The sequence below is a fragment of the Nipponia nippon genome, unplaced genomic scaffold (genome assembly GCF_047370975.1).
Source record: "Nipponia nippon isolate SJK-2023a ecotype South Korea unplaced genomic scaffold, ASM4737097v1 scaffold_4, whole genome shotgun sequence".
Classification (NCBI taxonomy): Eukaryota; Metazoa; Chordata; class Aves; order Pelecaniformes; family Threskiornithidae; genus Nipponia; species Nipponia nippon.
In genome coordinates this window covers 118,576,073-118,601,901 of record NW_028262358.1, presented here as the reverse complement: position 1 = coordinate 118,601,901, position 25,829 = coordinate 118,576,073, and the positions used below count along the sequence as shown (strand labels likewise).

Sequence of the window (25,829 nt, the reverse complement as noted above, 5' to 3'; positions counted from 1 at the left end):
GAGGAATCGGTTCCTTTCTACCTGTAAGAGCTATTATTTTTATAAACATATGGGTTTTTTTAATGAGGTGGGAAGCTGAAGCTTATGTAGGAGTGTCACTGGTGACCTTGGGTGTCTGCTCTTTAGCCACAAAAACGTGAGAAAAGGTCACTGATGCTGGACGACGGAGAAAGTGTGTGTATTGCCTGTGGCGCGAGGCGTGACTTCAAGCAATCTTCAGCTTAGCCCCGGCTGTCATCACAGTTTCTAGTTCTCTATTAATTTGCTTACAAGCTACATGCTGAAGTTGCCTGTCAGGCTATTAAAAAACCTGGGTTACGAACGCTGTTCTCTGGACAGGTTGTGAAAGAGTTTGATACCGTTGCCAGTATGAGTCTTGCTGTGTAAGATCTGGGATATGAACTCCGAAGGAAAAGAGAATGCTGTTCAAAAATAACAGATCATGAAATTAAAACCAGCAGGCAGCCTTTCAAACCTTCATTGTATAGACCACCGCTAATGAAAAATTCAGAGGCAGATTTGGCGTGATGACAGCACTGGAGCTTCCTTCGCCCAGGTAGTAACTGAGCCAAAACATTTAATTCTGTGTGTAAAGCTGCTACCGACTGAAGTAGAATTTGTTTAGATAAAGAAAATTGGAGTTTGTTACTCTGTACGAAATCCACTAACTAAACAGGAATTACTAAAAGTAGTGTGTGTTATCAAAAGAAAAAACACCGGTGACTAGCACAGGGAGAGTCGTTTTTCAAGGCAGTCTGCCGCTTTCTTTTTTCTTTCCCGTCCCCAGCAGCTGGAGACGGCGCTGCTCTGCTTGTCGTGCTTGCGCAGCTCGGCTCAGGAGCCCGCGATGGCAGCTCTGGCTTTCATGGATTCTAACCTCAGCGAGTGTTTAATCGTGCCTCAAACAGATTGGCTTTTCGGAAGAAAAAATGGCGTTTCGGTTCTGGTATCGCTGTCCAGCTTAATGTAATGAGTGATGGAAGCGCTGTGCCTGAGACACATCCATCTGCTTCCCTCCAGACCATTTTCTTTCTGGCTTTTCCTGCAGTCTTAAGTTATCAACCCAGCACACTCGCCGATGACGGGAACTTACTGCTGCCTTTCCCCACGTGCTGGCATCTCTACTTCAGCCGAAAGCATGTTTCAGCTCCTGTGTTTGAGCCGACTTGAAATGGGAAAGAAGGCATTAAGGGGTGAGCTTCAGGGTCTCATCCAATTTAAAAAGCTTGTAGTAGCGTGACAAGTTGTAAAAGTGGATACAGAGTCAGTGTCTTCCTAGGGACCTGGCGCGGGTCGCAGCCTGCCAGGACTTGACTGCAGCTGCTCTTTGGGTTTATCCCCTATATATTATATTATATTATATTATATTATATTATATTATATTATATTATATTATATTATATTATATTATATTATATTATATTATATTATATTATTAGTCGCCCTTTTCAGTTGGTGATGGGGAGGCAGTGTGGTTCTGAGACCTTGCCCTTGCATTCAAGACAGCGGAAAAAAGCTTTGGGATCGGTTCCATTTTTTTCAGAGCAATTCTTCACGAGACGCCGGGCGGGTGGGTAAGTACTTGAAGCAGTTTGTGCCTTTGCGGCCTCTGCTGATTAAACATAACGGCACTCGTCGAGCCAGGCAGAAGGGCAGGCTGCGGCGCCTCTCCCAGCTAATCCCCGCGGCTGCAGAAAGTGGGTGCTCGTGCTGGCGTTGGGTTTGTCTGGACTCGACCAAGGGCAACCTCAAGTGTAACGAACGCTCTAATTAGCTTGCTCCAATTGCACTGTGCTAAGCTCAGCCTTAACACCTAGCTGCAGTTAATTAAAAGACGGGGTTGCTGAGGCTTTATTAGTACAGTGTTTGCCGCTAGATGAAACCAGGGGAGAAAGGCGGACGACTCGTGTAAATTGTCAGGGGTAGGCGATTACCTGAACGCAGCGAACAGCCCCATTTCGAGATCACTCGCCTTCCCAGGTGAGCCAGGGGAGAGTCAAACCAGCGAACAAAAGAGTTTTTATCATTATCAGGCTGCTGAGCCAGCCTGTCCCCTGAATTTCTTAAAGCTTTTTAAGAAGCAAAGTCTCTGAGCAGATATGTGCACATGATTCATTTGGCAAAAGCGCTCAGCCAGCTTCCCAGAGGGGAACTAAAATAATTTCCACATACAAGTAAAGCAAATAGCCTGTGTCTTGTTCATCCTACCAAGTATTATTGACTAGTGCTGAGTAAGAGATCTTTGCAGGGTGCTGATGGAAAGGCTGGCAAGTCATTCCAGTTGGTCTGGATTACTGCAGCACGGTTGTGTAATACTGAATTGCAAGGCTTTTAGTAATCTTCACCGGCTGTTCAACCTGAGCCACTAAGCCTAAACTAAAATGTTTAAAACCTGTTTAAATACTTGCATAGATGTACTCCAAAAACCAGAGACAACTACAGTGTATGTTAGATTCTTGCTGTTAATGTGTAGAACAGATATTATGTCCTAAGATCCAGCTGAAATGTTCCACTGCGGTGGTATTTGAGACTAGTTGTATTTGGCTCCTCTTTGTTCCATATCCAGTTTTACAACTACCAGATGACGCCCTAATGAAACATCAAAGAAACCATGAACGGTTGCGCTTAAGTGTTCTCTGAAAGATGCATCCCGTGAGCTACAGAGCTCCTGCTCTGCATATGAAGGACTTCTGACCACAGGGCGAAAGTGGCTTTCATCTTTTAAACACCGCAGCAGCAGTGCAGTACCAATCCTAACTTTCATGTAAACCAAACCAACCAACCAAAGCTGTGTATCAGTGTTTTTTTCAAGATAGTTTCCAAAACTCATCTTGAGCCCTTTTGTTCTTTACTAAGTTTGAGAAAATAGATGAAGAAACAGTCTTGCTGAATAAAATCCAAAATCACTTCTAAGAATTTTTTCAGAAAGGAGAATGGAAGTACATTGGAAGCTACTGAGCATTTAAATATTAGCAATCCATTTTTGGATTTGCAAGAGAAGCTAGCTGGACGGAATGGATGCGTTTTCACCCACGGCTGGGATGAAACCTGGAGTCACCGTTCATGCAGTGTGGTTTCGTGTTCAGTCGTGACAAAATTAATCCAATCTGGATGCTGAATCTAGATCTATAAATATATTTATTATAATATAACAAGAACTTAACAGTAAACATAAACTATATACAATACCATTACAGATAACCCTGTTTTTAATATTATTCACAGAAATAGCCAGTTTGTTCCAGTGTGAGAAATGAAGAAATAAGCTAAATTGGAAATGTTGAATGTGTTTAGGTCTTGTTGACAGGTAGCACCTCCTTTGGAGGTAGACACACACCAACACTAAAATTAGTCCTGCCCCAGGCAGTTAGAAACTTGTGCTCCAATCTTTAGGTTCACACTTGCACCCTGTTTGACATAAATACTTTAAATGACATACTCGTATATAATTTTGTTGTGCTTATTATTTTTTTTTCTTTAAAGAATAAATAAAACAACTGCATAACAAAGGCTGGAACCTCACTGTCAAAATGAGAGACTTGAGTCACCCTATAGCTTGACTCCGCTGACTTGAGCACTTTTTCTTTAAATACTGCAAGATACAAATTTCATTTTTTTTCTTTTATTTTATAAACGATTATTAATAAAATAAGATGATTAGCTAACCATCTGCATTGATTTCCCCAAAGCTGTAGGCAGACCTCCCTCCGTATAAAAAGGCTAGCATATTTGGTATGAAATTCAGCTAGATATTGACTGTAAGATCTCACCCGCGCCCTGTATAGGACCCTCCTTCTTGAATTGCCGGCACGGCATTTGGGATTTGAGTCTGCAAAGGCAAGTATGGCAACTTTTTTCCTTCTACTTGGAAAGCAATCAGACAATCCTTAGCTTGGGGTTGCTTCCTATTTGTGAATTTTAAGATTCTTTCCCCTGCCCCCTCTATGGTACCCGGTCCATCTCCCATTTGATCCTTTTATGTATAAATTTATAAAGAATTTCCACATCACAATGCTCTCTGGATAGACAATATTTTAATATATATAAAAATATAACCCCTGTGCTGTGCATATACTTACAACTCTACATAGTAATCATTTGAAGTCTCTTATACTGGGCTTAAGTCTATGCATTTTTCTACCATGGGATTTAAACTCGTGTGTTTAAAATCTGTAAATAAGAGAAGTATAAGGTTTCCGCACCTAGGGGGAAACTTGAAAAATAAAATAAAAAACTTCTCAGACTTTACATAAAAGATAGTGGCGTATATCCCAACGTAAGGAATTTTGGTTGAGAGCCAAAACTGAGCGCGTAGCCACAACAGGAGGCATCTTCTCCGTTTGATGAAAACGTGGAAATCCCACGCTACACCGTGTGTTCTAATGGGATCCCAATCAGAAGCGAAGAGCGGGTTTCCCAGGAGAACGCCTCTGGAATCGAAACCGTTTTCATCTTGCCTTACGGGAATTGAGCACTGCCGAGTTCGCTCGTCAGCAGAAACCGGGAGGAAAAAGTTCCGAAGCCCCCGCCCGCCCCGTGGGCACGGCCACACGTGTCCCCCCGAGTACCACCGGGAGCAGAAACTCATCCAGCCCAACAGACCTTTTTTTTTTTTTTTTTCATCATTTTACATGGACTTTATTACCAATGGCTATTCCTCTTCTGCTCAGTCCCCACCTCACCCCCTCTGGGCTCTGCTCTAGAGAACCGAAAGATGCGTTTCATCTGATGGAAGACTGACATCAACGTAAGCCATCTGTCACACAAGATTTCCCTCAGTCATTGGTATTGAAAAGCATGTATTTGTTAAAAACAAATGTAGGAATCAAAGTGGTAAGGACACTTTGACCTTTCAAATAGATTGATGCCTAAAGTGTAATAGTAAAACTAATCTGCATGGTTATTTCAAGAATCAAGCTTGAGCTCTAAAGTAAAATGCAGATTATTTTTTTGTTTTCCTCTCTTCCCCAGCTTAAAAAATATGTGAAATTCTATTGCACCTGGGTTGACCAAAAGCCGACGTCCAGAACAAGTGCCACTATAACATCTAGTGACACCCTTGTATTATTAAGTTACAATATCTTACATAGCACGGAGCTCTCTGCTCCTTGTTCACCAAAAGGTGAGGATGATTTTTCTACATTCAATGTAGACACTATTCAAGACTTTAGAGCAATATGTTCACTGGCTGGCTTTGCTGCTTTTGTTTTTTAAGTAGTAGTATTCTTCTTGCCTGCTTTCAACAGGTACAAACAGTTCTCTGTCCAACTCCCGGGCAACGTCAGCCGCTCTGAATGTACTTCTTGATTACTACGCAGCCATGTCGAAAAACAGGGCAGGGCATATTTGGTAGAAGTGTCCACGTATTTGTTTTAGGGTCGTAGGCTTCCATGTTTCCCAGGGCAGGTCCTTCGCTGCTAACGATCCCACCAGTGGCATAAATTTTTCCATCCAGAACCACAGCGCTGTATTTAAAAAAAAAAAAAAAAAGCTTTAGTCAGTCTTCTTACCCAACAATTTTCTTTGTAGGCTTAAAACAAACCTAGTCTTTTGTAACGAGGGGTAAACTATGAATACACCTTTTATTCTTATCTATATAAAGCTGTGTGGGCATTTCTCTTCCCTCTCCCTTTCTCTCCCCCAAATTAATGCTTTTTGTGTTCCTGCCAGGTAGGTAAACGTTGTCTCTAATTTAAACAACAGAAATGAGTCCAAGTAAGATGCTTCTCCAGCCCACGTATGGGATCTGCAGCAAATGTAGCAGGATGACGCGTCCCTGTAACAACACCATGTACATGCAAAAGCAATCCAAGCAATTCAGGGTCCCTGCCGCCTCGGTTGGAATAAACCCTTGCTTCAAGTTTCTCCTCTAATTATTAATGAATGCTGCAAAGGCAGGGGGAAAAAACCTCCAAAAATGCTCTGTTGCTTCAGCCCCTTCCACGGTCGTGCTCTGCTGTGGGAGCCCGGAGGCCTGCTTGTCCTGCTTGTCCCGGACTTGTCCTGCTTGCCCGCCCAGCAGTGTGGAGAGCCCGCCCGGGGCACACAAATCTGATGGCTGGGGACTTGCAGCTGAGGGACTGGCAGGGGAGCTATACGAGCTATATGCTGGCCTCTGAAGAAGACAAAAAAACTTACTGCTTTTTAAAAATGAAAGTGTTCGACTTCAGACATCTCTTGCAAATCAAGGATAATGAGGCTGGGCTAATCCTGTGGCCTGTAGGCTCTGGATAGGAGGGATGGCACATAGGTGTGAGAGGTATTTGAAAGAAAAATTGCCCTTCGGCCTCATCTCTTCCTCCTCCCTCCTTCCACTTAACCCCTCGGCCTCTCCAGCAATCGTGCGCAGGGCATGACACTCGCTTTGGGCTAATGAAGATGGGTAACGAGGGGCTGGACTCCCATGTGCGTATCTGAAAGGGCAGAGGGATGACAGAGGGAGCCGGGTGGGAAAAACCTATGCAGGGCTGCTGTGGTCTCCATGCTGCCTTCCCCAAAAGCGGGGGTGGCTCTGCTTTTCATCTGCCAGGAAGCCTGAGTTTGGCCCCCAATATTTAAAGATGTTGTGAAGATGATGGGGCTGGCAGTGGTTTTTCTGGTGGCTGGGTCCCTTCCAAGAGCAGCCAGGAAGGAGAAGGCAGACTTGGCAAGTGTGTGCACGCCAGAGGACAGCAGGGAGAAAAAGAGGGAGGGGAAGACAAATTAATTGCAGCCAAGGAGGTGGCCTAGGTCTAAGAAGCTGGAGAAGGGTAGTAACCCTGTAGGCTTGGTGAAAGCTACGTTATTTCTTTAGCTAATTTTGGAGCAGAGGAAAGAAGAAGAATGAAAAGTGTTAAAGGCAAAAGACAGAGAGCGCTGGAAGACCCAGGATGAACTGAGACTAAAATGGCACCGACAAAACCACGTGTTTCTGAAGAACACAAAACCCTGATGTCCTTGTGGAGAAGCAGAGCCCGAGGTTAAAAATAAACCCACAATGACAACAGTGAGGACTCAAATAAGCCTAGTCCCTGGGTACCGCCAGGAAATAGGAAATAATGAGAATCTTGTCAAAATAACTGTTAATCTGAAAGGAGGAGGAAGGAGAGCGAGACTTGAAACACTTGATTAGAGCCTATCCACAAATCAGCAGGGCTGGATGATACATAGCCCAGGGTCCTAAGGGAGTTTGCTAATGAACTTACTGAACCACTGGTAATTATTTTTGAAACGTCAGGGAGAAATGGGGAAGAACAAGGACTTGAGTAAAGCAAGTGTCATCCCAAAAGATGGCTCTGAAAGAGAACAAGCCCACCTCCAAAGGGTGGGCTCGGGCCCCTACGGCCAGGAGGGAGCGGAGATGGCAGGACCAGCTGACCCAGTAAATCAGATAAACCTGCAAATTAAACCATGGTTTAGGACTAAGATATTTGTTGCGGGTGGGAAGCCCATCTCTGTATTGGAGCAAGGTAGTGTTTAAAAGCAAGACAGGCTGGGAATTATGGCTTGCAAAATATGGCATGGGGAGGGCGTAGTGGTTGCTGATTGTGTTTCACTTTGTTTTCTTAATAGTGAAGGAGATGGAAGCTTATTTGAATTGGGATATGCCCGGGGGAAGAGGGTCCAGTGTCAGAGATGGACTGTGGTACAGAGTAGCTTTGCTGCCTTGGTTCTCTAATGAAATGCTGATCAGCCATTAAAGAAGTACCCCTACACAAAACTTGACCAAAAAAAAAAAAAAAAAAAAAGGCAAGTGGATTAATTCAGCAATTTTGTTGGCTGAAGTGGGAAAAACCAAACAAACTCCCAAACAAAGAAGAAAAGATGCCCAAGAAAGACCTTGCTGCAGAATGATCAGTAGTGGGTAATTAAAAGAAATGCTAGTGTGGAGCATGGAGCCCGGGGCTCGTTCCATCAGCGTTGATGATCATGGTCCACTGCCTATGAATGGCTTCAGCGAAGGTTTAATTTACTGGTGCGGACACGCTGGTGTAGATGACAGTACCTCACACCAGCACAGGAGAAGAGGACCTCCGTGGCTGTTACCACGTGTATACAGGGCCTGTCTGATGCTTACTGCTTGTTACCTGATGAGACTGCTCTGCGCGGAGCTTTTGATCTGGATGGGAAGAAGGGGATGGAGAGAGGGAGGACTCTGTGCGGAGACCTTTCCATCTACGCTGTAGGTGACCCTGGGAACAGGAGCCAAGCAACCACCAGCCCTTCCTAGCTGGCTGTGTGCTGCATAGCTGAATCCCCTCGGGCATCTAGTGTTAGGTCTCTAAACGGGGACGTGGGTGCTTTACAAATTCCTGTGTAGTATCTTACTTAGCTGCCCACATTTCTTCGAGTGAAGTCTCCTCTGTGGCATGTTCAGTAGCAGCTGCTCTAAGCCAGAGCTGCTACCACCGTAGAGCAGCCAAGCGCACCTCCCTGGGTTCAGGTTCCTCCCCACCCATGCTCTGGACGAGGGCTTACAGTGCGTGGGCAAACGTTGCTCTTGTTCTCCAGCACCTGGGCTACCTACTGCGCTGACAGAAATTCATGGCCGGCGGCTGAGGCAAGCAGCTCAAGACTGTGGCCTCCCATCACGGTGCTAATGCGTTGGGGAAGAAATGGATGCTGAATTCCACCCTCTGAAAGACTGTAGGAATTTTAAATGGTGATTAGAGTAGCTTCTGCCCCCTCCGTATGCAATTCCCATAGATAAGACTGGCATAATGCTTAGCTTGTGAGTCATGCCTGAGGTTAAGAAAAACAGTGAGCTACTCAGGCTATAAAGAAATAGGCAGTTCTGAGTATGCAGCGGGTACTTACGTGTGCAGGGGACTTCGGAGACATTCAGGCATCTCCGGGGCTAAAGTGGGAGGTAGGTACTTAAGATCAATTAGGAATTTAGGCCTAGATTGCTGCTACTTTGCAGTATTAGGACAATCACTGATAATTTCTGGGACCTCGGGGAATAGGAAACTCAAGTGGGCTCTAAAACCTTGAGGAAAGTGAGTGGAAAGGAGTATGCTCATTGCTCTCTCTTCATTCCTGTGCCAATATTTCTTTGCTCCCCTCCCTTCCATCCCATCAGCTGTAAAAACATCGTTACCAAGGCTGACGTACAAAGAAAGAAATAATTACAATAATTAGGATGCGAGTTTATTGCTCGGTGCCATTAATCCTGAGAGATAAAATGATTACAGGCTGTCAGAGCCTGGGAAGGAAGGAAGCTCCGTGCCACAGAGCCTCGCCACGGGGACACAAAACCTCTGGCAGCTTCGGGGTCAGCCACCTCCCCAGCTAAGGAGCAGCCGGACCCCCGTCTCTCCAGCAGCACGCCCCGAGTGATGGTAATCGGTATCAAAATGGAGGTCACTTCATCCACTCCTTCCAGGAAAACACGTTTCAGCATTTTGCAAATTATTACCCCGCAGGCTAACGACCCTGCTTTCTACTCCCTGGGTAATTACTGTGGTTTACTAGAGAGGCTTCACCTATAGCCCTGCAGCCAAGTCACCCGAGGTGCCAGGGCATCCTTCTTTGCCCAAACCGTGAGCGGTGTCAGAGGATCACGCTGTGACTATCTCCCCGCTGCCGCTGCTGCTTGTCCAGTCCATCTGCTGGCCTCCACAAAGCTACGAATCACGCTCCTAAGAAAATCCTAACGAGGCAGAGGGGGACCAAGGGCTGGTGGGGACCTGGCCGTCCGCAGTTGGAGTGCTTGTGCAATCTGAACACCCTTCAAATCTCTTCTCTGCCCATCCACCTTGCAGTCCTTCCCCAGCTTGAGCAAACAGGTGGCAGAGAAGGTCCCTCTCTGACAGCTGGCCATTAAAGGACCTGATGGACAAAGTGAATCACTGAATCATAAAATCATAGAACAGCCCAGGTTGGAAGGACCTCGAAAGATCACCTGGTCCAACCTTTCATGGGAAAGGGACGCTAGATCAGATTATCTAGCACCCTGTCTAATTGCATCTTGAAAACCTCCAGCACGTCCCTGGGGAGGTTGTTCCAGTGGATGATTGTTCTCACTGTAAAAAATTCTTATTTCGAGATGAAACTGCTCCTGGTGCAACTTGTACCCGTTGCCCCTTGTCTTCTCCATGTGGCTCCTTGTGAAGAGAGAACCTCCGTCCTCCTTGTAGCTGCCCTTCATCTGCTGGAATACTGTGTGAAGTCCCCCCAAGCCTTCTCTTCTCCAGGGAGAAGAGACCTAACTCCTTCAGTCTTTCCTCACAGAGCAGGTTCTCCAGCCCTTTGATCATCTTTGTAGCCATTCTTTGGACCCTCTCCAGTCTGTCCATGTCTTTTTTGAATTGTGGGGACCAGAAGTGGACACAGTACTCCTGGTGCGGCCTGACAAGTGCTGAGCAGAGTGGGATGATCACATCTCTATCTAAGCTAGTAACGCCCCTGTGGATGCAGCCCAGGATCTGATTTGCCTTGGTTGCTGCATTTGACTTTGCACTGCTTTTTACTCAACTTTTTTAATTGTACCTGAGCATCAGCCTCGCTGTCTGCTCAACCACGCGATGTCTCTGCAAACCCTTCCCTACCCCTGCTCCAGCTCAGGCATGGAGCACCAGGGCTTGGCACAGATGAGCTGGGGGCCCTGCTCATGCTCAGGCAGCTCAGCTGCCATTCACTTGGTGGCCACCTTCCCACCAAGAGCATTATGGACCCTCCACTTTTCATTCAAAAGCACTGTATAGCGAAAGTCTCCTGATGGGCAGTAATGTGGGAGCAACCCAAGGCGGAGGATGTCAGTGCCTCTTTTCTGTAGTGTTTGAGAGCCAAGTGCCTGGGAGCTCCTGCTCCAGCCCTTCTCTCTCCCACCTGTGATGGCTAGACATAGCACCAAGCTGTGGGTCTACCAGCAAAAAGTTTGTTAATTTTGATTATTATTATTTTTGAATTTCCTGCTTAGTCCTAAAGATCACATCAGCCTTATCAGGAAATGTTAAAAAGAGGGGGAAAAAAAGAAAATCCTATATTGTTATATCTAGGCTTGTAAAAGAGATTTGAAACAGCTGAATTAGCATGTTGTTTTGATTCCCTGAAACTTAATATCTTCTGAGTCCACAAACAAAGCTCCTCTCCCTCCTCGCTCCCGCCTGTGCATGCTCACGTGCTCACTAGTTTATTTGGAGCAGTTCCATAAAGGTTATTAAATACTATCAATTAGATAGACACAGACTCTGCTTAGAAGTAGAAAAAAAAATCCCACGTTTATTAGTGGATGAATTTCCTTCCTGCCCTAAGATTTCAGGAGGGCTTTACTGGAGGTGGAACTAAACGATGCTTGTCAAGGGGATGGAGTAAGCGCTGGGATAAGAGAAGCCTGCAGGGTACCAGCTACCGTGGGAAGCGGCTCCGTGCGGTGCCAGGCAGAGCTGCAAGCGCCCCGTGAGCATTTGCTTAAGCTGGGGACCTTTTATTGAACCCTGCATGGTGGTTTGCAACACCAAAGTGAAAGGCACCGCCGCTGTCTCCGTGTGTGGTGGTGCTCATGGTGCCAAAGCATCATCCTGAGTCTGGTAACGGTGCTGACAACCTGTGTGGTTGTTTGCAGCCAGGTTGTTATGTTTGAGAGGGTTCGAGCTCGGGTGGCTGTGTTGGGCTGCCAGAGGTGTCATCTTTACAGAGAGATGGATAAATGAGGGTCCAGATTAGTCATGGTCAATTAGGAGGATATCATGCCACTTCTTGGAGCAGGATTATTAGTGTGGGTGTTTTGGCCAAGCTCCAGTTATATTCTCTCCTACTCCGTGAGCACTTTCCCTTGCTAATGATCCAAAACCATCATGTGGCATTGTTACTTGTTGCTGAAAAACAGCAGTGTTTTATTCCGAAGTCTGTCGCACATCAGTAACGGCCCAAGTGCTCTGTCTGTATCAGTTACGCTTTCCTGCACACCGAAATCCTTCGTGTCATCAACTGCTACAGAAATCATTGCTATTAGTCTGGTGCAGCAGTTCTCATCCGCTGTCCATGGAGCGTAGTCCCAGCCACACGTCTCCTTCCAGATATGCTGGAAGATTTCAGTTTTCCCATCTGGACCACAAACACTTCCAGCTGCAAACGCTGCCTGCTGAACAGACCAGCCTTTACATCTGTGGGCTTGAGAAGTGCAAGGCCATTAAGGAACCGTGCTCCATAATAGCTTCACCCGGGAATATCTGTCCAAACAAGCCGTGCTCTAACCCCTTCCAGTGCCTGGAGTTACCAGGAACTTTGCAATGAGGAAAGGAATCAGCTGGGGGAGTCTGCGGCTGGTGCCGTGCATTAGCAATGCCTAGTAGTGCAGCACAGGAGTCACCATGCTTCACTGTTCAAGAACAAGGGCTTATTTAAAAAGAAGAGGGGGAAAAAAAAAAGAAAAAAACCCTACAAACCGACCCTGGGTTTGTGCTGTTCAGCCTGAGTCGAAGTTTTATTAAAGATTTCCATTCGGCAGAACCATGTAATAAATCTTACTGGTTAAAAGTCAGAGGAGGAGGAAGAAAATGCTTTTCTGGTATCTGCTGGGAATTGCTGGTACTAAATTAGCTGCTCTAGAATTATTGCTGGCACCATCACGCTGCCGCTCTTGCCCCGTGGAGGCTCTCTGTAGCACACGCCTGTTTGCACGCTGCCTGCATCCTAAGCAAGCAGAATATGGAATTTTTAATCATGCACAGAAATGCATTCAGTATTCTTTTTGCTCGTGGAAAAATAAACCCTTGAAGGGCACTGCGGGAAGGGAGACCGCTGCCTGCGAAGGGAAGACTCCCCAGCGCTGGAGGGGAGGGATGTCTTTGCAAGTCTTTCTGGAGGGAGGTGTCTGGCCGAGCAAGGTGTGATCATCCCGGCTCTTCATCCCTGTCGGCTGCTGTCTGCCGCCTCCGCCTCCAGAGATCCCGCAGATAACCAGGGGCTGCCAAACGCAGACGGGGTCCGTGTGGCAAACAAGACACACATGCCTGATGCTTGGGAAATGTCAAATATTTCCCTCAGCCTCACACGTCGCGTGGAAGATGTTCAAGACCTGCATGTGAACTGTCAGTGAATTTTAAAACGCTTCAGGCCTATTATAGCTCTTTGTCTGCTTGGCACCATCCCTCACAGGGTTAACTCTAGGTCAACACAAATGTCTTATTGACTGCCATCAGGCCGGGCTTAATCTGAAAATGATGCTCAATTTGCTCTTCTGTTAATTGTGAGCTGGAGACCTGAACCATTTATTTTTCGTTTTTCATTAAAAGTAATTTAACTTGATATTAAAACCATTTGAATGGACCTTTAATTTTGCACACGTGGGGAATGTCGCACACATTTCTCTTCCCTGTGCTCAGAGCCATCACGCTCCCTAGCCACTAACATGTAGAAACAGTGCAGATAAAAATAAAAGTGATGCGGTCAAGATTTTTCCCAGCAAATTTGGTATCGAGTGATTCCTGGTGAGAGGAGATCAATAGCATGCAGTTAATTTTTAAGTTGTTTATGTTGCTGCTTTTAAGCCATGTTTTTTGTCATCCATGCTAATGAGTGGAATGAGGAATTTATAGATTCATAGACTAAGGTCAGAAGGGATCTCTGTGCTTAGTTAATCCGAGCTTGTGTATATGCGGGCCATGGACTTTTTCCCAGGCAGCATCTCTCTTGGAAATGTATCTAATCTCCTCTTAAAAACACCGAGTGTTGCCGAGTTCGCTCTCTCCCTTGCTGGTTCTCTGTTTAATTGTCCTTGCGGTTGGGAAAATGCCTCACTTCAAGGCTGAAGATGTGTAACTTGACTTTCTAGCCCTTGTAACCTGCTATCCCTTTGTCTGAGAGACTGAAAGCTTTTTCCAATTGCTCCCAGTGATCAAATCACCTCTCAGCCCTCCTTTGATAAACTCCTCAAATTTCATGTCAAAGATTTGATTTGCAACCTGGGTTCATTTTTGCAGCTTTCCTTTGAACTTCTGCTGATATTTCCACATGTTGATGTGTGGACCCAAGACCTGCATGCATCTCGCCAATGCCGTACGCAGCAGCACTCTCTCCTCCCAGCTTCAAATTGTTTTTATTTCAGTGTTAGGGCTCATGTTATATATCCAATATTGCATTGACCTTTTATCCACCGCATTGCGATGAGAGCTCATGTTGTGTAGCTCTGAGTGGCCTCCTTTATGTCCTCCTCTGAGTGCCTGACTTTCTGAGGGGAGCAGGGCTGCTATGATTGTGTTTTCTCCATGTATTACTTTGCATTTAAAATACCGCTGTTAGCTTGAGACCGTCTGACTGAGACATGCAGATAACTGGCTAAAATAGCTCCTTCTGTAGTATTTTTTACCCATCAAGTATTATGCCACCTGCAGCGTTTACCAGGGGAGATTTTCTATTACCTGGGTTGTTGGTAGATATATTAAATAGCATTGAAAAAGAATCAATGCTTGGTACCGGTGGCCTTGCTCAATGATATCTTCTCATTAACAACTACATTTTGAGATCTGTCAGTGAAGCAGATTTAATCTCTCTAATATGTGCCTTGTTAATTCCATATAATACCAGACAAATACCTTGGAGAAACCGCAGTATATTATACCATCACAGTTGTCTTTAGCAGCCAGGCGTGTTTTATTAAAAATCAAAACAAAGAACCCAATTTCCTCCCCAAAAAAGCAAAAGACAACAGGTTGGTTTAACAAGACCCATTTTCCAGGAAAGTGCATCGATTGCTGTTCATTATATTATTAGCATGTACTTATTCGTTGATGAAATCAACGCACTGTGATGGCTGGAGGCTGTCTGTGATGGCTGGAGACCATCTTGGGCATAGCAATCACGAAATGGTCAGAGTTTTCAATTCTTGGGGAAGTAAGGAGGGGGGTCAGCAGAACTGCTACCTTGGACTTTCGGAGGGCAGACTTTAGCCTGTTTAGGAGCCTGGTTGACAGAGTCCCTTGGGGGGCAGTCCTGAAGGGCAAAGGAGTCTAGGAAGGCTGGACGTTCTTCAAGAAGGAAATGTTACAGGCGCAGGAGCAGGCCATCCCCATGTGCCAAAAGACGAGCAGGTGGGGAAGAAGACTGGCCTGGCTGAACAGAGAGCTTTGGCTGGAGCTCAGGAATAAAAGGAGAGTTTATGACCTTTGAAGAAGGAGCAGTCCACTCAGGAGGACTACAAGGATGTCGTGAGGTTATGCAGGGGGAAAATTAGAAGTGCCAAAGCCCAACTAGAATTAATCTGGCTACCGCCATAAAAGACAACAAAAAATGTTTCTATAAATCCATTAGTAACAAAAGGAGAGCTAAGGAGAATCTCCATCCTTTATCAGATGCAGGGGGAAACATAGCGACAAAGGATGAGGAGAAGGCTGAGGTACTTAATGCCTCCTTTGCCTCAGTCTTTTATAGTCAGACCAGTTGTTCTCAGGGTACCCAGGGACAGGGAGCAGAATGAAGCCCCCATAATCCAAGAGGAAATGGTTAGTGACCTGCTACACCACTCAGACACGCACAAGTCTATGGGGCCAGATGGGATCCACCCAAGGGTACTGAGGGAGCTGGCAGAGGAGCTGGCCAAGCCACTTTTCATCATCTATCAGCAGTCCTGGCTAACGGGGGAGGTCCCAGTTGACTGGAGGCTAGCAAATGTGACACCCATCTACAAGAAGGGCCAGAAGGAGGATCCAGGTAACCACAGGCCTGTCAGCCTGACCTCGGTGCCGGGGAAGGTCATGAAGAAGATCATCTTGAGTGCTATCATGTGGCATGTACAGGACAACCAGAGAATCAGGCCCAGTCAGTGTGGGTTTATGAAAGGCAGGTCCTGCTTCACTAACCTGGTCTCCTTCTATGACAAGGTGACCCGCTTAGTGGATGAGGGAGAAGCTGTGGATGTTGTCTACCTGGACTTTAATAAGGCCTTTTGACACTGTCTCCCACAGCATTCTCCTGGAGAAGCTGGCTGCTCACGGCTTGGATGGGCGTACTCTTTGCTAGGTAAAAAACTGGCTGGATGGCCGGGCCCAGAGAGTGGTGGTGAATGGAGTTAAATCCAGTTGGCAGCTGGTCACAAGCGGTGTTCCCCAGGGCTCAGTAGTGGGACCTGTTCTGTTCAATATCTTCACTGATGATCTGGATGAGGGGATCGAGTGCACCCTCAGTAAGTTTTCAGCTGACACCAAGTTGGGTGGAAGTGTCAATCTGCTGGAGGGTAGGAAGGCCCTACAGAGGGACCTGGACAGGCTGGACCGATGGGCCGGGGCCAACTGCATGAGATTCAACAAGGCTCAGTGCCGGGTCCTGCACTTGGGTCACAACAACCCCATGCAACGCTACAGGATGGGGGAGGAGTGGCTGGAGAGCTGCCTGGCAGAAAAGGACCCGGGGGTGTTGGTTGACAGCTGGCTGAACATGAGCCAGCAGTGTGCTCAGGTGGCCAAGAGGGCCAATGGCATCCTGGCCTGTATCAAGAATAGTGTGGCCAGCAGGAGCAGGGACATAATAGTACCCCTGTATTTGGCACTGGTGAGGCCGCACCTCGAGTCCTGTGTTCAGTTTTGGGCCCCTCACTCCAAGAAGGATATTGAGGTGCTGGAGCGTGTCCAGAGGAGGGCAACGAAGTTGGTGAAGGGTCTAGAACACAAGTCTTATGAGGAGTGGCTGAGGGAAGTGGGGTTGTTTAGCCTGGAGGAGGCTGAGGGAAGACCTTATTGCTCTCTACAACTACCTGAAAGGAGGCTGTAGCGAGGTGGGGGTCAGCCTCTTCTCCCTAGTAACGAGTGACAGAACGAGAGGAAACGGCCTCAAGCTGCGCCAGGGGAAGTTTAGGTTGGATATTAGGAAAAACTTCTTCACCGAAAGGGTAGTCAGGTACTGGCACAGGCTGCCCAGGGAAGTGGTTGAGTCTCCATCCCTGGAGGTATTTAAAAGATGTGTAGCTGTGGTGCTCAGGTACGTGGTTTAGTGGTGGACTGGACAGTGTTAGGTTAACGGTTGGACTCGATCTTAAAGGTCTTTTCCAGCTTAAATGATTTTATGATTCTATGATTCTAAATCCCAAATTAACCACTCTGGTATTTTGCAGAGGACCAACATGAGGCTAAGTGAGATCACTGGCCTGAGTTCACACCTTTCCTTGCTGCCAACAGTGACCGCTTTTGGTCCCTCACAGCAGAATATGGAACCAAACCTTCTCGCTCCCTTCCAAATACAGATAAGAAATAGCATCCGATCGGTCTGTGTTACACTTTGCTACCTCATCAGCCTCGTCAGAAATGGTTTTATAACTGATTAAAATTGCAAACCCAAAAGGTTTAAAGTGCCTTTCTTTTTACTCCTATCAGCCCTTAGTACTTCACTGGTTCCCTCAGTCTCCTGTAGCAGCAGCAAGTTTTTAGCCTATTTGCTACTGCTAACCTCCCATTTTCCCTTTTTCCATACATACTGATTTAGTTAGCTTTTGTCATAGGTTTTACATCTCCTTTTGGCTGAAGTATTTTTCCTTGACCGTTTCCCAGCACATTTACGAATTTTTGAAATTGTGTCTTTTTTGGCATCCAATTGGGATGTACTGAACTATTCCTTTTTTTGATGACTATCCCACTATAAATACAGGTTTCCAGTCCACTATTGCTTTAGGCTTTAGAAAAAATGTCATTTAAAAGTTTGAAGTGACTTTTACTGATGGGTGTCATATTCTACTTAAGCAAAGCCAGTTTATCATGGTGCCTAAGCAGCAGCTAATATTTAGGTCACCAGTTTACTCTCCTTGGTCCATCACAAGGTCTCCCACTGGATTCCTTTCTGCAGGGTGCAGAGCAAGGAGCCCCTTCATGTTAGAAACCCTGGGAAGTTTTCAGGTGAGATGCTCAGCCAACAGCACCTCGTTGAAATCACCCATGCAATCTCTCTTGTAGTGCGTTCCAGATACTTACTTAAAAGATTTTTCGTTATGTTTTACGAAACAGAGATGTTCAAAGAGCAGTTCATCCCCCTTTATGGGAAGATACAGGAATGGATCAAATGTACAAGTCCCTTGCCTTTCATTTTACTGGTTAGGGCTCTAATGCTGAGCTGTATCGTACCCTTTATTTCTGGTTTTCAGGAGAAAAATAGCATTAGCAGCGGCCTGAGCCCTGCAGGCTCCTCCTCGTCCTGCTTTGCCTCCTGCTAGAGCGGAGGGACAAGGAAGGCCTGACCTTAGCGCAGGACACCCAGGGCCGCAGCCGCCCGGGACGGAGCCGGCTGCTCGGGCCCCTTTATTTCCAACAAAATATGCTTCAGCAGCCAAGAGAGGGCGCTCCTGAAATTAATAAAAGAAAAGGGAAAAAAGGGAGAAAAAACAGGAAAAAAAAAACAAACCAGCAAAAAGAGAAAAACTGAGCAGGCTTTCTTAAAAAGGAATTTTCTCATCTGCACCAAAGTGAAAGGTTAAATGCACCAAGTTAAAACACCGAGGTGTTTTTCAACCATAGGATGGGGGCTAGGGACGCCCCTGGGGCAAGGAACAGAGCTGCTGGCTGAACGTTTGGGACATGTGGGTCCGTGGTGGGCCCAGCTGCTGCCCCATCGCTGCTATTCCTACCGCCCCGGCTGGTGTTTCACTTGGGCGCTCGCCTGGCACAACCCCTCGGTCCTGGTTTTGCTCAGTGCCTCGAGACGCTGCTGCATTGGACATCGATAACAAACCCTCACCCAGCACCCGGGGCCGCCCACGGCGGGGTTTGTGGTCCAGTGATGGCTTTTCCCCATGAAACCAATAGCTCGGCCAGTCCCCAGCGTAGGGAACCGCTCTGTGAGGGGCTGGCGCTGAATAATGCCCGAAACAAGCCCGTCTTTCTGTAACAGCCACGTAAAACTTTTTAAAAGGCCTTTAAGTTCTGCCAGTACCTGTGATGGCTGCCAAGTTTTATTTTTGTCAGCCAATTTGGGAAATTTGTTAAACCTGTGACCAGGATCAGGGAAGTGAGCCCAAAAAGCAATCAAAAGCACGTAATAAATAATAATTAATATCAGTGTGTGGTGCTTACTCAGTACTTTTTTCTTTCAAGGATCTTTTAGCTAGTTAGCAAAAACATGTTCCACATTATGGTGGTCTCTCCTACAGCGGGTATTTATCATCCTCCGGTTACACACGGCAAACTGAGGAAAACAGCGTTCCTGTAGTCTGCTGGAGGAGCCCAACATACGTCCCTCCCCGCGATCCATCGCGCCTGAACGTGAAGAGACACATGAACCATGCTCCTGAATGTGCACTTTGGGAAACGCTGTGTCCCTGAACACGTACAAAAAAGAGATGAGGAAAACCCCAGATGATAGACACCTCCCTTCCCCTTGCCCCTTCACTGTTAGGTAGTATTAGCTTATTTATCAGCAGAAAATCTTAAGGCACCAGTACTTCAATTTTAATGGTTTTTCTCACCTGCAGAACTGCCTGGAGTGGTTCATGTTGGGACCTGCTTTAATATTGCCTTTCTCTGGGTCATAGATGGTGGTTGCTCGTGCATAAGCTCCTCCAAGAATAAAGATGAACCCATTGAGAGTGACTGCAGGAGCGTATTTGTTATCTGTCAATGGAAAGCAACACTGAGATCAGTTTTAGGCTCAAGTTTGGAGACTCTCTTCTTATTTATACATTCCCTTTATTCATAGAAAAGTCACGTTTCTCTAAACCTCCAAGGCTAGGGAAAGAAAAATGAGGAAACCTTTCCTGGTTTTGTTCTCCTCTCTCCAAGTTCTCAAAGGCACTTTTAAAGTTCATCAGTCCTTCATCCCCCAGTACGCGCCTCCCTCTAAACTGGTGAAGTACAATTATCCTCTCCCGAAGCCTAATGGAGTCACTGTGAAAGCTCCACTCTTACATATGAAATTAAGATGTCAAGTTGTTTCAGAAGTTTGAATTGCTACAAATTTTAACTCAGGTGCTTCTCATGCCTGTGCAGCAGCTAAGTACAGAAGAAACCCACAGCGCAGAGACCCGCTTAATAATATCCAATCGTTGATTCTCTTTTGTATTCTGCTTTTGCTTGTGGGAAGGTCACCCACAAAATCCAGAAGATTTTCTGAGACCTGATTTTTTTTTTCCCCTTTCATCTGTCTCGTAAATTCACCTGCATTTTTATTTTCAGATGTGTGTGTACCTCCAAGCAGTCCTGTAATTTGGCAATGAACTGTGTGAGGCTGGAGTTTGAAATTAAGCAAGTCCCTTATCCTAAGTCAAGTTCAATCAGAGTTTCCAAGGATGTTTTAAAATTCTTGTGTTAGCTGCAGCATTATTAGAAATATTGGTAAAACTAACCATAAATTATTGAATAAAATAATTCTAATTTAATTAGTTGAGTTGTCCCGTATGCTGCTAGCACGCCATATGCGCATTATTAAATATGAGCCAGTTGGGCTGAAATTTCTCATGATGGTGTCTGTCTTGATGTGATACAGGGTTTTTTTAATCAACATTTCAGTGAAACCAATCAGCAGTGTCTGGGAACAAAAGACGGGAAAATACATTGCTTTATTTGAGTTAAAATAAGCCTCACAACCAGTTCTCTAAGAAGCAAGAGCCTAAGCCCTTTGGGGCATGAAGCAGACGTTTCCTGGGTGGCTATCCTGGTGTGGGGGGACACTTCTATAAAAATTATCCATATGTAGCTATATGTTAAAGCCTCTCCAAAATCTGCATTTTTTATATGCTCGGAAAAGGGTGATCTTCTTGCATCTGCAGTGGAGAATCAGGCTGGACACAGTCCCGCCAGCTTCAGCCCCTGCGACCCTCCTCCCGAGTGCGGGGAGCCAGGGGCAGTGCGCTGGAGAGGAGGTGCGATACCATCTTTACTGTGCTCTTACATCTCTGATAACGGCCCCTACGTAATGTTGAAGGGATCTATATGTTCCTCCCAGATCTATAACTCTATGACTGTGTCCTTTTACGAACACAGAAAGACATGGGCTTAAACCAGCCCTGGCAGCTTTACTTTTGGCATTTGCTTACCTCTCGCACGGCTGGCGTTGTAACCCTGAGGTTCTTATAAAACCACCTTATTCCATTAAATATTTAACAAGAGATTTAATTTGACAGGAGTTAACGAAAAGCTGATTAATTTCTCCAGAAGAGAGATAATTTCCTTAACTGAGGTTTGAACTGGTTAAACTAGAAGGAAAATAATGGGTTTGTGGTGTCTGCTTCTGTTCCAGCATGGCCATGGGGTGGGCTGGCTCAGCTCATCCCACCCTGCGTCGGTGCATGCCCAGCGGGACGTACGGGGCTGCAGCTCTCAGTGTGAAAACAGACAAAACATGGTATGGGTTAAAGTTGGGCTCCTATTATGCTGAATATCTACAGGCATATGTCAAAAAACCACGGATGTATTAGGAAAATGTCACTGATCCTTGGGAACAGATGGGAAGAAACTAATTCATCCAGAAAATAGAACAAGGAGTATTCAGTTTCTTCTCAGTGCCACTAAGCCACTATAATTCATCAGGAAGACTTATCTGTCCTAACAACCCGTCTCGCATCCCTTTCCAAATCAGACTTGCATACATGACATTTTTTCCAGTTAAGACACTCATCAGAAATTTTCCATATTTAATTATCACATCTTCCTGTTTTTTTTTTTTTCCTTTGACTAGCACTATTTTGCAGGAGAATGAAACTCACACACACAAAAAAAAGAACTCGGCTCCCAAATCTCACAGGGAAATTATCTGGGGCTCCCTCAAGGCAAAAACAGCGACTTCTCAGGAGACTGAATCAGTGACTTCACATTCCTTTTTGTTAAAGAAAGAGAGGGAAACCCCTTGGTTATTTTTATAGTGACTTTTTTTTTTCTTTTCAAATAGGCAGACAGTCTGGTATTCTTTTTCTTTCTTTTTTTAAGAGGCAGTCGTGTTTGATTCTCATCAATTTTTCAATACATCACCTATCTGTTGTCTTTTTACTGCTTTTGGCTTTAGCTACAATTTCATAAATTGGTATAAAGTAAGCCTGAGATGGAGAAACAGAGAAATCTCTGCTGTTTCTTTCAGGAAGGGAGACGTTCACAGCAAACAGTCTCTTGATTCTGATGAAGATATGGCAGAAAGACCCAAGGGACACCCCTTCAGAGGCAGGTATAGAGAAAACTGTGAGTTTTATTTTTGTTTTGTTACCATGGAGGCAGAAATTGTTCACGGATACAGGGAGCTTGGAAAGCTCAAGCCATCAGTCCTGCTGCCCAGGTGTGGATGACCACCTTCAGTCTTTAACCTTACTTCATCCCAGGTGCTACCCACACTCTTCCTTTGTTGTTGTCCTTTCCAGGGCTTGGTAACCTCATGCAAACACTCAGGAGACTTCAGCTTCTGTCGCTGCTCTAAGTCCTTAACATGCTCATAGTGCAAGGTGGGTGGTTGGGGAGCCTAATTTTGCAAAAGCGTTTTCTGGTTGGGCTTTTGGTCAGTGCTACTGGGCGTGAACATGAGCCTCTATGGGTCAATGGCTTAGTGTGAGATACAGTGGGGACATGAGTTATTTCAGAAGGCTGCTGGAGGGAAGGAAGAGAGAGGAGAGGAAGCATGGAAACAGGGAAGCAGCCTCCTTTCTCCTCCAAAATTCAAGCCTTGGGGCTGTCGGATATAGTAATCCATTTCAGGCTGGAAAATCTTAAATGGGATTTGTCCAGGACAGCAAGCACACTTGAGATTAAAAGGCAGAATAAATGTAAAGGAAATAACAGATAAAAGGTACTCTTCTCTCCAAGTGGATAACATCATGACATCATTCTCCTTTGCTGTTGCTACATGAAAATATGCAAGTATTTCTATTCTAGTGACAGGTCATTGCAAGAAGGGGTATGCACTCACCGACAATCCTTGAGCCGGAGGTGTACTTTAGATGAGGTTGATAATTTAACCTACTGGTATGCTCCTCGCTTAGTAACGACAGCGTGCTATCTGTGATGTGCTTCGTGGCTCTTGTATCTCTCAGTACGTTACATGGTCAAGTAGCACAGTTCTGCTTACCCTTCCATGATTGCCTAAAGATCTTACATTGCCTTCCAGTAAAGCACTCGCTCACAGCCTCATGTGGCATTAAAATGAATGGCAGCCGTGCTTCATATAGAAACAGGTTATTAAAACCAAGCTAGTCAAACATTTTCATCAGGAGGAAGAAATGTGGGCATGCCACCACTCCAGACAGAACTCCAACTGAAGGGGCTCCCTGCGGTGGAGGGGGGTTCATGCACATGATGAGGCAGACTGGAGAAAGAAGACTAGTTAATACAAACTAAATCTGCTTTTAATAATAAGTGCCTCTTCCCCTCCCTGAATACTATGCAGGCAAGCTCAAGAACGGCATAGAAATGGATAAGATAACGTCCCGTGGCAGCCAGGAGACTGTGGCCTGATCCTTAACAGAGCTCGCGAGGTGAAGTGCAGATATTGCAATTAACAGCAGGGTCTCGGATGTCAGCCCTTCTGGCACAGTGCTCTCAGGCTAGCTGATTTCTCATTACACACCGGCTGCAGGGCCCTATGGTTTCCCCAGTGACCCTTGAGCAAACCCTCCTCAGAGACCCCAAAGTTGAGTGTCCTCACTTGCAAACACCGCATTTTGTGTATGTATGGCAGGGATCACCCGTGCCAAAGCAGAAGGCTCCACCTGTCATCGTTGGGCAGTTTCAGCATCAAATTTATGGCAGAAATGTTGATGAACTGAAGAGAGTTGAACAAAGCATGGCCACACAGATGAAGCGGAGGTAGTAAGTGAAAGGGAGGACATCTGATAAAGGGCAAACACAGAAATACTGACTTCGGTGAGTAGAGGGCAGAGTAAGTATGTGTAGGGGGAACACATCAAGGAGTGGGGAAAAAACATTCTGAATGGAGGATATGGCATATACAGAGGAGAAATGGGTGAGACAGGAAAGCAAAGTTCATGCTCACTAGTGGGAAAAACAGAACTAGTCATGGCAAGAAAAATACGTTGAAGGATGAGATGAAACACTCATTGTTTTGAGACTTCTAGGTGAGAGCTGGCCAAACCCACACACGGGTACCGAACTACTGGCCTTGGGGAAAGGGCCAAGACATATATCTGATTTTTCTTGCAAAGTCAAAAAATAAATTCATGGGAATGATTATGCATTTTAACCAAAATAAGCCATGGGACAGTGCAGTAAAAATGCATAGATGCTGCTAATGCTGTTCTCCAGATATTTCTTGCATCCTTAGCTCTGTGATTGTCCCACTTTGGTCAGACATATCACTGCAGGAGTAAGCGGTATGGTGAGGAACTAGATACTTGGATTAGAAACCAGAAATACTCACAGATTTTGACCTCTGTGTTCCCATAGTTCTCACCAGATTTTAGGATTTAATAGTGGTGATGATTAAACATTGGTTTTCTTACAATCCAGAAACATTAATAAAAACTTTTAATTCCATCGGTATAGACACTGACTGTTCAGGGTACCAAAAAAGGTATATTTTAGTGCCCTGGCATGAAGGCACAAAGTGAACTAAAAGGCAGTGACAAGATAATTAGGCTTACTTACAATCACTGACTTCAGCTTGTCTGTGGCCATCTTGTTAAATAAGACAAACCTCAGGAAGCTGGGCATGAAATACATTTTTAACAGAGCTATATAGGACAGCCTGGCAAGAAATGGAACGGCAGGTGCTGCAAGTATGTAGCCTGGGTTCATATACTGTTGCAGGACTTTTGCTTGACAGCAGCAAGCTTCTTACAGCTCAAAACACAAGAAGGAGATGTGCAAGGTGGTTTACCAAAACTGTGCCATGTGAAAGCCCTGGGAGGCTCCATTACCCCAGTAACATCAAGCTGTGGGCTGCGCGGCTGCAGGAACATCTGCCAGCTCCAAAGGTGGAGAGGACAGATACAGGGCGAAGGATGAGGGCACTGAGAAAGACCCTCTCCTCTCCAAATATGGATGCGTGTAATCAACACCTACCCAAAGGCTACCACAGCATCCATGTGCAATGTGTTGGTGAGTGTCATGCCTACTGCATGCAGGCATCCACGTCCCAACACCTCCTGGCAGGTGAAGGCTAAAGAATAAATGGAAACTGGGAGTGAATGTACTGCTTATTCCTAGAAGAAATCCAGGAAGAAGAGAGCAGGGGCTGAGCTGCGTGGGCTTGCTGTCGGTCCCCACACCGTATCTCCTCTGCACAGGCAGGATGTCAGTATCCAGCCTGCTTCACCTCCATTCAGACAAGCCAAAAAATGACCGTCCCCCTTGCCATTGCTGATGCCAGTGCTGTCTTGGGTCAGGCTGGCACACGATGCTTTGGAAGAGATGGACCTGTTGAGTTCAAACACATGCCATGCTGTGTTCAACTCACTATCATAAAATACCACAGTGATTCGAGACAGGTACTACTGACCTAAAAATCTCCAGAGACCTCAGCTACTTTCAATACCTGCATCTATTGTTGGATATCTAAGCATCCTTGAGGTGTTTTTAAATAATCCATTGTCCTATTTGAGATCAAACAGGTTTCACTAATCTCTGGGGTGACCGTAACCAACACAACTCGCTATCAGATGTCTCAGTTGACTTAGCTCAGAGGGACACCTTAAGAATTCACAAATGAACACAAAAAGGCTCTGAGGCTGTCACGGGCACCCCAGCAGTGATCATATCAGCATTTATCTCAGCTCCGTTTTGTAAAAAGCACCTCAAGACTCCTTCTACTCCCTCTTTGTTTTAGAGAAATGTTGACTGTACTGCACTTGGCACAGCATCCAGTTCTTGAGGGATACTTTACACATACAGGTGATACTACGGTGCTTGTAGAGCTGGAGAAATTAAAGTATATTTCCAGTATTCCCACAGCCTGCTAGTGAAGATCAGGCGTCACATCAGTTCAGTTTCCCAGTCATT

General features: G+C 45.7%; 1 protein-coding gene across 6 annotated transcripts in view; it reads right to left on the bottom strand.

Moving 5' to 3' along the window:
* Positions 1 to 3,086: 3,086 nt before the first annotated feature.
* KLHL29 (kelch like family member 29) overlaps positions 3,087 to 25,829 on the bottom strand; it is a 405,515-nt gene continuing 382,772 nt past the window's right edge. For all 6 annotated transcript variants that reach the window (XM_087775206.1, XM_087775204.1, XM_087775203.1 and 3 more), the window contains 2 exons: positions 19,364 to 19,508; positions 3,087 to 5,465 (listed from right to left, as the gene is read on the bottom strand). In XM_087775206.1, coding sequence (XP_087631332.1) covers positions 5,282 to 5,465; positions 19,364 to 19,508 — 329 coding nt within the window. In that variant the 3' untranslated portion in view covers positions 3,087 to 5,281. The remainder of the gene's footprint in view (positions 5,466 to 19,363; positions 19,509 to 25,829) is intronic.